This window comes from Pezoporus occidentalis, unplaced genomic scaffold, assembly GCF_034315485.1.
Source record: "Pezoporus occidentalis ecotype Australia unplaced genomic scaffold, CSIRO_AGI_Poc_V1 ctg12, whole genome shotgun sequence".
Lineage (NCBI taxonomy): Eukaryota > Metazoa > Chordata > Aves > Psittaciformes > Psittacidae > Pezoporus > Pezoporus occidentalis.
In genome coordinates this window covers 7626793-7642103 of record NW_026912994.1, presented here as the reverse complement: position 1 = coordinate 7642103, position 15311 = coordinate 7626793, and the positions used below count along the sequence as shown (strand labels likewise).

Genomic DNA, 15311 nt, shown 5'->3' with positions numbered 1-15311 from the left:
CAGTGTCTTGAAGGGGTAATCACAACAAGGGAAAAAGGAAATAAATATTGACCCTTAAAGCTCCAATGCCTACATGTACTCACCAAGTGGAGGAAAGCCCCGAGCAGGGCTTGTATCTCGACTGCTCTCACGGCTGGTATCACGACTGCACCCCTGACTCATGCTGGGTCGGGGGATACGACTGCTCCGTGCTAGCATGCAGCATGGAGAGTTTCAGAGAAGGTGAACAAGTTTAATGAGGACAGAAAGCTCAAAGTCAAGTTACATTTCTGTTAGTTACGGTAATTATCACATTAGTAATTATAATTTGCAGCAGCCCACTCAGGCTCTTTACAAACCAACTACCTTAACATGCTGAGCTGTGTTTGTGATGTGAAATTGCAGCAGCATTAAATGTCTGGTTGACAGTCTGCTTTTTTCTTAAGCAATCCAAGTTCTGTTATTCAAGTAGAGCAGGAATTCTGAATCACTATGGGGAGCTCTACTTTTACAAAACATGCAAAACAGGTGAGGCTAAAAGAAACCCTTCTGGAGTATTTTTTCTGTAATTATAAGAGAAACAGACTCTGGAACAAACCAGCAAGTCAAAATTTTCAAAAGCAGTCTTTCAAGACTAATATGCTCTTTTTACATAGATTTGCCTTTCATAAGGGAAGTTTTGCCATGAATAAATACCCTAAAGAAAGAAGGTGTATTGCACAGACTTGCAAAGATATTTTTCTCCAATGAAAGATACTGGGAAAAAAAAGAGTTAGAACCTGAATACCTGAAAGACAGGTTAAAAGGTGTTTGAATTTTAAGACAGCAGCAGCTTCAGATCTTTTACAAAAACTAACTTCTACTCCTCAAACATTTCTAAAACCTTGTATTTATGGTTTTATATGCACACAGATTGAGATGTGTGCACTTAAGGGTGGCTCTAAATTATATTCTTTACTCTGACAAAAACATACATCAACAAAACTCTTTGGTCTAGCAGCTGTCAAGTGTTCAATTTCCCACAGCCTAATACGGCTCCTGCCTACCAGCCGTGTCACGGGAACTCATCACGTGCACACTCTTTGGCCAAAAAACAAAGTGGTAAAAGATTAAACTGCTTTCATAATAAAAAGTAATCACACTTACTCTAGCTGAAGTTTTACTTTCTAGCAAATAGGAAAAGCAGAGCTAGGCTGTCAGAAGGTTGCTTAACATCAAGGATTTGAATTTTACTATTTTCTTACATGACCATTTTAGATACTTAGATCTGGATTATTCCTCTGCAAGTTCTGTATCTTTCTGGTATGAAAGATGTTTGCAAAAAGTTATTTAATGAGCTTTATGTCTGGTCAAGAATACTATGTTTTCTTAGGTAAAAGAATAGCACTTAACTGTCATGAGTTTACCTTGAAGAATTTAATGACTAAAGCGGGATTTCCTTCGCTGTTTTGAAAAGGCAGTAGCATATTTAAACTGTTCAGAAAAAGCCTTTAAGGAATTTTCTCATTCAGAGAGTAAAATGTAATCTACCAATTTTGATGACAATGTAGCAGAGGCACATTTAAACAAGCCTGCTAATACTTTAATAGCACCCTTGTATTTATAAAAGAAAGTGTCATTTGCATGCTTCAGAATATACATATTCTTACAGAATCATAGAATCAACCAGGTTGGAAAAGACCTTTAAGATCATCAAGCCCAACCATTACCCCAGGACTGCCAAGGCTACCACTAAACCATGTCACTGAGGGCCTCATCACAGTTTTTGAACACCCCAGTGACAGTGATTCAACCACCTTCCTGGGAAGCAGGATCCAAATCTCTGTTGGTTTGTACACAGAAGCTAGATGCCTAGACTCAAGCTAATGAAGTTCCACTACAGTTCTTCCATGGGATAATATATACCAGCTCTATTACTATCCTTTCAAGTAAAACAGTACAGAACAAAATAGAAACTTTCATATTTAGCCTTTAAAATTTAAATACAGACTACTGCCAGATTCTTGGTTTGTCAAATCCCTCCCAGTTTTGCAAACCCAGCTCATATCTCAGATGAATTAATGGTTCTGATGGTTGACCTTTGATGACAGACAATACAAGATGAGCTATTGACTAAGGTGATTAGATCGCTGTGATGTCTAAAACTTTTGAGTTAGATGGTCTTATAATAAATAAGACCGACACTTATACGAACTGGATGAAACTGTGGTCCATAGGTACAATAATCCCACCTTGGAAGTACAAGCAAAAAAGCTGACAGATGAACTGCAGGTGAAAGCAACACCCTCAAGTCTTCCACACACATACTTGCTTGAAATTGAGGACTCTCTAGAAGCAAACTTCTCATTCTTGGGTCTCATGCTTGTATGTAAATAATGGCAGCCTTCACATCAGGTTTACACAAGCAGTCATTTCTCTTAAGTAAAGAAGATCTGTCTATAATACAACCCTACTAAAACCAGCAATGGCTCTTTAGACAGGGAGAGATGCAAATGGTTAAAACAAAAATAAAATTAATGAACGCACATAGCACATTCTCCCTCCATAACAGCTAACAGCAGCAGCATGAAGTGTGAAGAAAATGCACTTTAACTGCATGAGAGCATACCACAGATGAAGCACAATACTGACTGCACAAGCAGAGCGCCTAAACCCAAACAGCAGATACTTCATGAATAATGGTCAAACTAAAGATTTACATGTTACAAACACAGAAGCAAGTAAAAAAGAATGGATTGAAAAGTACTGAATGATAAATCTATTGTAGACTCCCAGGCACCTGCATCACTTTTAGTGTTATGTTATGTTAGGAAGCTGGGGTATCAGCCGCTCAGAGTATTTCCTTTAGATACTGCCAACAGTAAGGGCCAGCAGCATTGTCATTTAGACAAGCATCTCATACTGTCCCAGCCTGTGCCTGCAGTACATGCAGCAAAGGTGGAAAAGACAGACATGAGTCTCAATTTCCAAATTCCCAGCTCCCAGAAGTTGGACAGAAATCAAGTAAATGAATAGCAAAATTGGTTAAAAGGAGTAGGCAGGATGAAAGCGGTGTGCCCACAGCCAGCTCTGGACCGAGAGCCTAGAAAAGGACATGAGTGACTTGTTTTCAATAAAATCCCAGCTTTCTAGATGTGTCCTGTACATCTAAGTTTTACCAATTTCATCCAGAACATCAAAAGCAATTGGATACTGTTCACACCATTACTAAAACACACTATTAGGCTGCCTTACACCAGTGGAACCCAACAGATGGAAATCCCAGCAGCAGAACTCAATAGTGCCCCTGTTTACCCATCTACCCCTTGGAAGAAACCTGTATTTCATTAGGGTGTGATTTTTAATGATTCTTAAGTGAAGACTAAAAAAATCAGCAGATGCTTCCTTTACATCAATGCAAGCATTTTAAAGACCCTGTAAAAGCTGCTAAAACAACCAAAGGAAAGCTCTGCAGTGGTGTACACCCAGTAGAAGTAAGTCAAGAACTCCCTTCAGCTTTCCAATAAACACACACAGCATAACCACAACAGGAGGAGTGCTACTGCATGAGATTGAGAGCCAGCTGTGCCTGGTTCACTCTCTGGAGAATGACAATTTCAAATCTCTCACTCCTTTCAGATTCAACTGTGCCACATAATCTGCTGAGCATCAAAAAAAAAAAAAAAACAAAACAAACCTTCAGGCAGATAAACTTTCAATCCATGGGAATTGGATATTACTTTTTTTGAGGTGGTATCCTTTAAGGGGTCCAAAGTAAAAAAGCTCGAGATTAAGTGGACTATACTCTTCCTTCCCCAAGAGATTATTGCTGCCAGTAAATCTCCACTGAGCAGACAGCAAAGGCAACCTTAAAGCATCACAGAACAGGGCCCCATAGGTGACCACGCAGGACCTCAGCATACTAAACACGCCTCACTGTGCTGCCTCTTGGAAAACAATGTACTACTTCAAGGTTTCCAGAATACAGAAGGAACACATTTCATGGATATCTGTGGTCATCATGGAAATCTAAAGAGCATCCACATGCAGAGGCTCTATTAGGTTGTTACTGCCTCAGAAGGGCCTGAGAAACTCCAGTAGATGGTTCCTGTATAAAGCCCAACTGCACACAGGGACCCACATTCTGTGTGCTTAATCTTCACACACAGCATTGGTCAAGCTGCAACTCCCAGTCACCCCTACAAAAACTACGTATCAATGGATGAGTAATGAGCAGGATCCAGGAATTACCCACTTCTAACTGCCTGATCTGTGCAATGGTTCAACACTGGCTGCACTCAAGCACATCAGACTCTGAAAAAGTCTATCGTATATTTAAGACCAAGGTGAGTGGGAGTCTCTTTAATGAAATGAACAAATGGAAAAATGAAAAATATGCCAAGGAAAGATAGGGACTGAAGCAACACAATAAGGAAGCATAAAATACTGTTAGCTACTATACTATAAATACAAATGAATAATGGTATAAAGACGACAGCTCAAAAGCTATCCTCCATCCAAGCCAATATTACCATTTTCAAGATCCAAAAGAGGCAGAATTTCTGCAACTGAGTAGTAAAGGCAACACAAGTGTCAGACTCTCCTGTTCCCATAACTGCCCAAAAGAACATGCTGTGGCCATCAACCCCAGGGAGGGGGGTGCATGAAGACACACAGCTGATTGATCTCTCAAAGCTCTCTCCTGCTCCCAAAGAACAAGGCACTGACTGTTCACAGGGAGCACAGCAGAGCAGTGAGATACAAATCACGCTTTCAAAAGAATACAAGGCTCCCATAATATACCTGAAAGCAGGCAACCCAAGAGTGAGGATTTTACACATAGCAATTTCCCTTTATATGCTCAAGACTGATCCAAATCAGACTACATAATGTGATGATCAGTTTAAGCATGTGTGATGGTACTATGCATCATTTTTTGTTTCCCCCTAAAAAAAAAAAAATCAATTCTCTTCTGCAGCGTGATAGCAGGACAATTACCTCTAATATCTGGGAGGCACTTTACATTTTAAAGGCAATGAACAGAAAAGCACGATGTGTTAATACAGAGGCCAATAAAATAGATCAGAAATGAGAAGAACACTGAATTTGGAAAAAATAAATCACAATGAACATGCAACTATTTCAATGAATCATAACCACATACGCACTCAGGTGCTTTAAATTCATTTCAATGTACTCGGAGTATTAATAAGATACTTCTCTACTGAAAACATATTCTAAATAGAAAGGTAGCTTAAATGTAAAATACAACTTCCAAGGCAACAGTTAAAAATTTAATAGTTAAAAATTTATAGCCCCCAACAGTAGGGCTATAATTTCAATCAATTTCAACCTACTAGTGAATTCTTTGGAGTTATAAAATAATTTAGTAACAGTATTAAAGTGTTGTTTTTCTACATCAGCTTCAAACTCCATTTAAAAATGAAACCAGTATTTACTTATTCTTCAGACAGCACACTGAACACCTTTTCACCTCATTCAGATACACAAAAGTTTATATATAATGATGCTTACTTACTCACCTGACTTAAAAAGAGTCTGCTGATAAATTTGAAAATAAAAACTATTATAGAATATTTACATAACAGTCACTGAAACAAGAATATTGGGAGCAGAGCAATTAAAGCATAAGTCTAAAATGCCATCTAACAGTGGCTCCAAATATTAAGGATGACAGAAGCAAGGAATTTAAGCTGCAAAATTTCTAAAATAATCCAAGAAGGTGCTTTTTGCCCTTCATTCCAACTGACTGTAAAGACTGCTTAATTCATTTTAAGACTAAGCTGTTGATGTCAAATGAGGTATTTTTGCTGCAATGGTTATTCATGACAACTGTTTTTACTGCCTGATCTAATAACATCACTCATGTTGAGCTTCAAACAGAAGACATCTTATGACATCTTTAGGCTTACTTTGAAACTACAGCTCAACCTGGAAAATTAAAATTACTCTCCTACAAACCACAATGACATTAACTTGCCAGCTGAAAAACTCAGAAGAATAACAGTAACACATAAACAGTTTCCTAGTCAAGAGGAAAGTTCCTCCTTCAAGAACGCCTGCCAGTACGCCACTGCAGTGGCTATTCTTACCTAGTCCTATTCTGCTGGGACTCGTCTCTCGACTGCATCCCTGGCTCCGAGGGATCTTGCTGCGCTTCTCTGAAGATGATGGCACTGGCTGGACTCTGGATGTTCCACCACTCAGGCCACCATAGGCGCTTCCTAAGAGCTTACCCGGGGAACTGGACCGGCTACCAGCTAGAAGAGAACCACAAATAAGTTAAAAAACAACAACCAAACAAAAACCATAAAAAACTCCCTCAAGATTAAATATCATGACAGCAAAATTGGAACACAATCGGCTCTAAGAATTTGATCCAAATCACTCAGAGAACTAATGTGAGTGCTCCCCATGGGCTTTCAAAGAAGACTGAGGAAAGCTCATGGACAATAAACACTAGCATCAGCAACCCTGCCTATATGAACCATGATGCCCATGTGGGTTCAAGACCAAAGCAGACACTGCAATGTATGAATACCCCAGCTGACTTTGGGCAAGCTTGCGGAGCTGCCAGAAACAGCCTTGCAACATGGAATTCACAGTCTGCTTCACCTCCTTGGGAAGCAACACAAATTAGCCCATGTGGAGAGCTGTACTGCAGCATGCTGGCTTCTAGCACAGGTAATAATTTGCTGCAGTGTAGCTCAGGCACCTTCATGCTACACTGCAGTGGTGGCATTACTTTCTTACAACAGAAGCAGAACAGCACAATAAGGGGTAAACCACATGAGCACATCACATTTGTGGAGATGCTGGCTTACTCAGGTCTGACTGGTCAAACCTAAGCTATTTAGTTATTTTTCAGCTGGAGAAAATGTTTAGCAAGTTGAGTAGTTGGTCTGTTTTATTTTTCCTTGTCTGTTTGAACAGTCCACAGCAAGTTCACATTTCTTCTAAGCCACACTGTCTGCAAGACAATCTACTAAGATTTTTATTTATGTTTTTACATTCCAGATGCAGTAAGTATTTCTATCTGAAACAGTCTTGCTGTCTAACTCAATGAGCTGAAGAGTACTCTTTTTTTTTTTTTTTACCTGTGGATTTTCATTTGACAAGTTGTTAAAAAAGGAAGTAACGGCAGCTTAAAGTTAGTCATAAAGAACTGCAAGTAATAGATTCAAGAATCTCTTTTCTTCTTGATGTATATACACATCACTGAAAATTTGCTGCTGATACTACTATTCCTGATATTTGATTTGCTTGCTAAAACAGCCAGAAGAAGTGTATTTGAAAAGGTTGCAAGAACACTTTTGGGAAAAAACATTTGAACATTTACATTCTGACCCAATATTCATGTTGGGTTTTTCATAAAAAGTATCTACACATGTTAAAAAAATTTCAGTTCCAGATACTATTACACCCAGCAAGAGTTAAATATTGTTCTTCTGTCTTAATTTAAGAAGATATGCAATTCTACTGATCTCATGGACAACACCATAACATATGCATTATTTTTACTTACTTGCCCCTTCTAATTTCTTGGCCAAAGCCATTCTAGGTCAATCAAATCACATATTTCAGTACTGTATGTGGTGCGGGCTTTGCTCCCATATCCCTCCCCTAGAGTGAGAATATTTGTGACAGATGCCAGTCTCACACAAAGCATCCACAACCTAAAGCCAAAACTCTTCTCAGTTATGCTGAGCAATCTCACTCAACAGGTTTGTACCAGAAGGTCAGCAGGGTTGCACTGAAGTATCTGGAAGAAAACACAGTACCTAGGGTTTCAGCTGCAGCAGTGAGCCAGCTTCAATATGCTAAATGTATGCTTGCCATGTTTGATTACTAAAAGAAAGCAAAAATCACTTGCCATACGCATTTGGATTTATCACTTTAAGAAAGTGCTTTTTAAGTCTCATTGTTAGGAGAGAGTGAGGGAAACAAGCTAAAAGCTTAGCAGTTAAAAAATGTGAAGGAAATAAAGTGAGAAAGCAAGAAAGGGAAAATGTTTCTTACCACCAGCAGGATTAGCTGATCTGGATCCTTGATTATGAGGGCAGACCAAAGGACAGGCAAAAAGTGGATTAAAAGACAGCAAGACAATACAGTGTTCAGCATGCCATTTATGCTACACACAATACAGACAGATTTATTTACAAACATGTCACTCCTAAAGCCTCTGCAGAATTCAGTGAGTTAATGTGCAGATGCAACTAAGAATTTCCCAAGGTTGATCAACTTTTCTTAGCTAAATGTTAACCAACACACCGAGACCCAAGTTCTGCTCTAATTTACACACCTGCCCAGTCTGCAGAATTGCAACAGGGTTATCCACTGTGTGGGCAAGGAGAATTTGGTCCTGTGTCCGTAGCATATTTGAATTCATAAATTATTTCAAGCAATGTCTAGCTTAAGGATAGAGATCACATCTCATTCGGCTAGGCTGGAAAGAGGATTCAGCAAGCAAGACTAAGGCAGCTGGTTCAGATATGACCATCCTAAATCTTCAGAAGTCATTCTGTAAGAGCAATTAAGCCCATAGTCTTCGAAACCTTTGGATACTCAACTATTCTTTAAATACTTCTGAGACTTGTCTCATTTGGTTTGATCACTTTTCACCAAGCTAATTTCAGGAAAAAAGGTCATTTCTGGCTTTAGATCAGTTTTAGGTTCCAAAGCCTAAATTCCTTTATGAGTATACCAAAGCCACAATTCCTTTATGACTTCAATGTAAAGATTTCCATTTGGCCCCATCCTGAATACACTACTTCCTTCTTCAGCTCTCCCAGCCTAACACAAGGCTATAAACTGCTTTACCATCCCTCCAGCATGACAGAGCAAAGCAATGAGAGAATGAACAGAAAAGGGCTTTTAAATAAGGGTACAAAGCAAGACAAGTCCTCAGAACAAATAGGTCTTTCTACAAACCTCATCTCCTCTTACCCACAAGCTTGAAGGTCCTCAAAACATGAGTGGCTTTCTCCCTCTCCCCAATTCCTTTTAAATCTCAAGTGACAAACTTCTTCTTAGATACACATGGCAAATAAGCAGCAGCACCCTATGTATGGCCCCTAAGGGAAAACCAAGCCTCTGCCAGGAAGCCAGAGAGCACAGATGTCATGTGCATCAGAGAGCAGAACGACCTCTCCTGTATCTACTCATAATAGGTGATGTCCTATTTCAAATTGATGCCAAATCCCATTAACTTTAGACAGCTCACATGTTACACGTACAGCAATACAGTCACATAAGCAGGAGAAGCTCGGCAGGGCAAGAACCCAGGACAGCAGTCAGACACAGAGGGTGTCTCAGTGGGACCCAGTGCAAGTTTAATCCTACGCATCACAGCAACATGAAATTCTGGTGGTAAAACACATGGAAAAAAAAAAAAAAAAGGCAGCAACTAAGCACTATTTGGGGCCCTATTTGTCAGCAAGAGCACAAACTGAGTAGGGATTCATTTTGTCACATGTTCAAATGTCATTAGCAGAATTGAGCCCCATCAACAGCTGATGCTACTATAATTCAATATATTAATAATTATTTGTTCTGCTCCCCCAGAAATAAAACACTCCTTACGCTGGGACTGGGAAACTACTTTAGCCCGGCTGCGGCCTCGGGTATCAGCAGGCATTGAGGTGACGCTTGTGGCACTGCCAGAGCTCTGTCTCCTTGTACGAATCCGACCTGGAGGAATGCAAAGACAAAGGGTTAACAGGTTTCATCCAAAGGCAGCAGCTGTGTCTAATGTGCTGCCCTATGCTTGCAGGGTTGCTATACACACAATTAACAAGAGTACAAAAGAATTTTACAGGGAGAGGTGACATCTTTTATTAGACTGGCTGAGACACAAGGGAGGGCGTGGAAAGAGTTATGGTCCATGACTCCAAAGACTTCTTTGCTTTCTGTAATGCTATCAGCCAGTTTAATTAAAAAACATTACCTCTCTATACCCTTTGCTTCTGTTCTATAGTAGCTTCTTTACAAAGGATCGGCAACAAAAATTTCAGCCTCCTAAATGCTGCTTCCTATATCAAATTATTACTTTCTCGCAAGGTGATCACTCTTGCAGAGACAGGTGTGACAGATGCCCCCACAAATTCCATTGCTGGCATTTCCAATTAGCAGTTTGATGCTCTGTATCCTGCTCTACATGCACAGGCTGACATGTGCTCCCGTGAGAGTCTGTCAGTGCAGGCTGACTACGCTTTTATTTCAGGCTCACTGAATTCTCCCTGCTGTTTACAGATCCCTCGTATTTATCCCAAGATCAGTGTAACTTTACGTGTAACAGAGAGTCCCATTTAACACAATCAACATTGTGGAAAAATGATTCTGTGTGTCTCCTCTTTATTTAAGCAGAGAACGGATATAAAGCCTCAAAGTGTTCTTGGTCCTTTTTCTGTCCTTTCCTCATAAAAAAAGCCACAGAAATTTGAGCTAGAAAAGCTTACAGGGTCATCAGTTCATCCCCTTCCTGGGGCAGGGCTGTTTCCTACAAAATGTTCTATCCAGTGCTAAGCTTCTATTATCTGTCTCTAGTTAATGGGAAAGAAATGATAATTAAGAGCAACACAAAGAAAGCCTCCAGTACTTTTCAACAGCTTAGTTCTCAGCCAAATCTGAAGCTGTTTCTCAGGACTCATGCCAGTGCTATCCTGCATTCAGAGAATGACTTCAAGTTTCAGGCACAATAATAAAAGGAAAAAAAACACAACAGGTAAGAGAAGAGTCTAGACAACTGCGCCCACTGGTTACAGATATTCATCTCCTGCCCTCTGTCTCTACCATAAGCATACAGAGAAATACGAAGATATATACTCCCCCCAACCCCCCAAAAAATAATTATTTCACATAAGGTACACATGCAGGACAAGACAATGGCAAGCAGCCCAGGCTGAACAGATTAAGAGCTCTGTTCTTCTCCGAGCTCTCAAAATATTCATAACATGGTCTGCAAGTTTTTGATAAGACACAAAGTGACAAAGAGATGTTTAACTTTGAGAAGAAAGCTTAAACTTGTTTGCAGGGAAAAAAGCCTAGCAGACTTCAAACCTCTCCATCAGCATCTAATTTTAAAGTAACTCAGTATGTAAGATGCAGATATCCACATTCAAACAATGTTTGCAAACAAGGTATGGCAGAAATCATTAATGTCAAACTGGGAAAACACAGACAAACCATTTTTTAATGGCTGGCTCAACTAAACAAGCTCTGAGCATGTCCACACAGGAATAACAGTCATGAAACTGGCTGCTAAGATGGTCTTACCACCAGTAAGGCTGTAGATCTCCTCTGCTCTATGACATTACTTGCCTCTTACAGTCTGCCTGACAGATAACCAGACATAACTCTAGGGCTCTCTGCTGGCTCATTCCCTTCCCTCTCAGGTCTGGCACATGTACAGCTATACACAGATGACTGGAGGCACTGGGCGTCTTGCCGCAAGTCTTATACCGCAAGCCCTACCATAGGGTTCAAAGCAGGCATACATAGGGAAGGAGGCAGAAGGACCTCATGCTCTTGTCAGAAGCCTCGAGGCTTCCTTTTGTTTCCCACACCAAGAGGGTATCTCTGGTGGCAGGAGTACAAAACAGTAAGTTAGGAAGTTAAACCTGACCAGTCTTAGGAACCAGTAATGGAATTAACTTACATCCCTCCAGAATGTCAACAGGAAGCCTTGGCATTGCAGAAAGTCCCAGTGGTAAATCAAGCTGAAATTTAACATTACACACAGTAACTGACAGTATTAGAAGACAAGAGTACGGGCCAAGAATGGGTGAGAAGGGGCTGATAATGTCTCCTCCTCCCCTGCACAGGCCACAAGATCCTCAAAACTTTCTCGTTTTTCTGCATCTACAACCGGAACAATATGCAATAAGTGACTCCTTCACCCTAGAAAATACAAAGCCCAAAGAAATATGAACAGAAGCCAAGATTAACTTCTAATATCAATTCAGGGGACTTTAAGAAAGAACACTGAACTAAAGGGTCAAACTTAATTAACATGAATATCAGCAGGATTAGAAACAGAGAGCTCAGCCTTATTTCAAAACCCCTGAGAGTTAGCGGACAGACCCCTACCAACTTCAGCAGCTTCCGAATAAATGAATACCCAGGAACAAAATTCTGCTTTCTTTTGGACTGGTAGATTCACACACTGATTTGGGCCTAATAGGTGTTAAGAGAGAACAGTACGAGACAAAAAGTTGCTCTTGCACAGGACAAACAGAGTCCCAACACTGATACTGGTTTTCTCATCCTTCGAAAAAGGCTGACAAGGGTTTGAACTCACACTGCACTGGACATGCATCACGCAAGTAACAGGAACAGCAGAAACCAGAAATTCATGATGCAAGAATGACATAATTGTACAAATCCTGCAATTGCACAGGAACAGCTCACCCCAAGAGTACTTTATTTTTTAGTCTATGGGATAAAGTACAAATTCAAGGTCAAAGTTTTAACACAGTTACAAGCAAAAAAGTACCATCAGTTGTATGGATTCCTTGAAGCATGAATTGTTAATGCATTTTCCAAAGTTTTATTTTCTGAACTTTATAAGCTATTTATTTCTTCATACAGGTAATTAATCTTACTTGCAGCAAACAAATAGTTCAAAGTAAGTCACTTGAACCTACTCTTCAAGCAAAAAAAAAGTTAAGATGCCGAGCTTTCCCCACCCAAATAAGAGTTTCTAGCTGTAAAACAAAAAAAATATCCAGCTGGAATTCAAAATTGCTTTAGGCAAATCTGTATGAGATAGAAAATCTTTAGAGCAATCTCGGGTGTTACTAGTGGTGAGGCACTGAAATGGGCTGCCCAAGGAAGCTGTGAATGCTCCATCCCTGGCAGTGTTCAAGGCCAGGTTGGACAGAGTCTTAGGTGGCATGGTTTAGTGTGAGGTGTCCCTGCCTATATAAGGGGGGTTGGAACTAGATGATCTTAAGGTCCCTTCCAACCCTAACTATTCTATGATTCTACACGTAAACTTAGCTTCACATACACAACTTTCAGATTAGTATGATATCCAAAACCTATTTGCTTTATCATAATGCAAGACGAATCAGGATTTGTCTGGCTTGAAAAATATCAGTATTTTAATATATATTATGCCAAGTACAGCATGTATATATAGAAGTTCATCTATATAATAAAGTGTCTCTAGTATATTCCCTGAAGAATTTCACCTGCAAACAAGACTGCATTCACATCCAAGAGTTATTTGCACACAGGACTACTTGTGTGTCTTTATCATTTTACCTCAGACAGAAAAACTAGTTGCAATCAGGATTGGAAATAACATACCAAATAAATTACTGAGAGTTTCTGTTGTTGTTAAAATCAAGGAAACATCAAAACTTCTTTGCTTTCAAGTGGGTTTATTTCTATATCTAGCTCAAACTGCACATGTAACAATTCATATTTCATAACCATTATTTTTCTGCTGCTTTTAAAAGGATTACTGCATCCTGACAACAGCAGCAAAAGAACAGACAAAGACCGTCCCAACTGTCCCCAAAAAACACAAAAGTATTTCCATAAAAAAAGCCACTGATCTAAATTCAACATGTGACACATCACTGTTGGTACATGGAATATCTTGAAAGGCTCCATGCTTCGTGTTAAGAAACCATTTGTGGAGGGTGGGTTTAGGAGGTTTTGGTTTTATTTTTTAAAGTTACTTTAATTTACATTTTCACAACAATCAATGGATCAGAGTCAACCTTGAAATGTCTAACATCTGCCTAAGCCTAGGAAGGTTGTTTTGGTCTTCTTTTTTAAAAAAAAAGGAAAAAGTGAAGGAAGAGTGGTATGTTAATGTTTCCATGTTACAAGAGGCTTCATCTGGCAGCACTGTTCTGAGCAACCCTGGGTGGGTACTGCAGTGTCTTCATCCCCAGTGCCCAGAACAGACATTGGCTTTATGAGACACAGCCTGTATATCACACTGAAGAAAATTGTTTTCATATAGTCTAAAAATTGTATATAACAGCTCCACAACTCAGTATAACTCATTCCATGCGGTAAACAGTGATATATATAACCATACAAGTTATATATATAACCACTGGGACAGTAATGGTCTCACTATGGACCAGGTTAACGCATTTAGGTTACTCAGCACTGGATTATTTCCCCCACTTAGAGAAAAACATTGTTAAGAGTCTCTAGGACCCCCCCCAGCTGTGTCACTGCTAAATGACACATGGACATCTGACACACACACACACACACACATACACACACATCAATGAAAAACATGCTTTAAGAATAAATAGAAACTATTCCAGTACTGGAGTAGTTTCTATGCTTATTTAGCATGTGTCCAACATCATACTAGCATAACACCTGACTCTGCACCATAATTTCCTCTGAGAAGCAGTCAACCCTCACTGGAAACCATCAGGGTATGCCGTTTCTGGGTTTTGCATGAGAACTCCCTCCAAAGCAGAGGGATGAGGGAACAGTGCCACCACCTTGCCTTACACCAACATGCACAGGCAAATCAAGTCAGTACTTTCAAAAGGATGGACCAAGGGAACAAAGAAGCCCTCTACTTGAGCGTTTCCATTTGAGGTACAACATTCAGTCATACCTTTGAATCCAGCCTTGCCCCTTAAGGGCAAGGGAGAGCTTTAAGGCAGAAAAGAAAACAGGAATTTCTTACAATCTGTGTTACTCCCAAGCCTTTGGTAAGGTGCTCAAGATGCCCAACTGAGCAGATCATCTTTTTGAGCTGAAGTTATCTGAAAACTATAATAAACCAGATTTTATTTCCTTTCTGATAAATAATAAAAATGATCAAAAAAAATTGTGCCACTGACTCTGAAAACTGCTGATTTTGGTTTAAACTTGCCAGTTTCATGACAGACCAGCATTTCCCTCTTAGGAAAGGCTTGTCTTTATACCCACTTTGAGAAAAGGTAACCAGATAACAGAAAGGCTCTGGACCATTATTATGTAATGAAAATCAGCATTATGCACCTTTCAAAAATATTCCTTGAAAAGCCATTTCATGATAAAACAAGCAGAAGCTTTTCTAAGGTTTCCTTTTAATCAGGCATAAAAAACATAGCACAGCTGCTACCTGCATAGTACTAGCTGTGAAGTCTTGACTAGACTATGAAGATTTGGAACTTACAAGCTTTCTACCTGCAAAGCTCTTAATGAAGTTCAAGGGATTCCCATACATCTGGACAATCAAGACATAATGGTGCATTATATGAAGATACAGCCTCACAGCAGAGAGACAGCAGAAGACCCACACAGATTTAAGAGATATACAGATTCACAGAAGGAAACTCATTTCAACAGCATTATGTCAA

General features: G+C 39.7%; 1 protein-coding gene across 4 annotated transcripts in view; it reads right to left on the bottom strand.

Annotated features, from left to right (window-relative positions):
• CLASP1 (cytoplasmic linker associated protein 1) overlaps nucleotides 1-15311 on the bottom strand; it is a 177375-nt gene that overhangs the window by 64317 nt on the left and 97747 nt on the right. For 2 of the 4 annotated variants that reach the window (XM_062607123.1, XM_062607124.1), the window contains exons 20-21: nucleotides 9562-9669; nucleotides 6072-6239 (exon numbers count right to left, since the gene is read on the bottom strand). In XM_062607123.1, the coding sequence (XP_062463107.1) occupies nucleotides 6072-6239; nucleotides 9562-9669 (276 nt within the window). Of the gene's footprint in view, nucleotides 1-83; nucleotides 192-6071; nucleotides 6240-7998; nucleotides 8026-9561; nucleotides 9670-15311 lie in introns of all 4 variants that reach the window. The other 2 variants (XM_062607121.1, XM_062607122.1) reach the window with 2 other exon arrangements.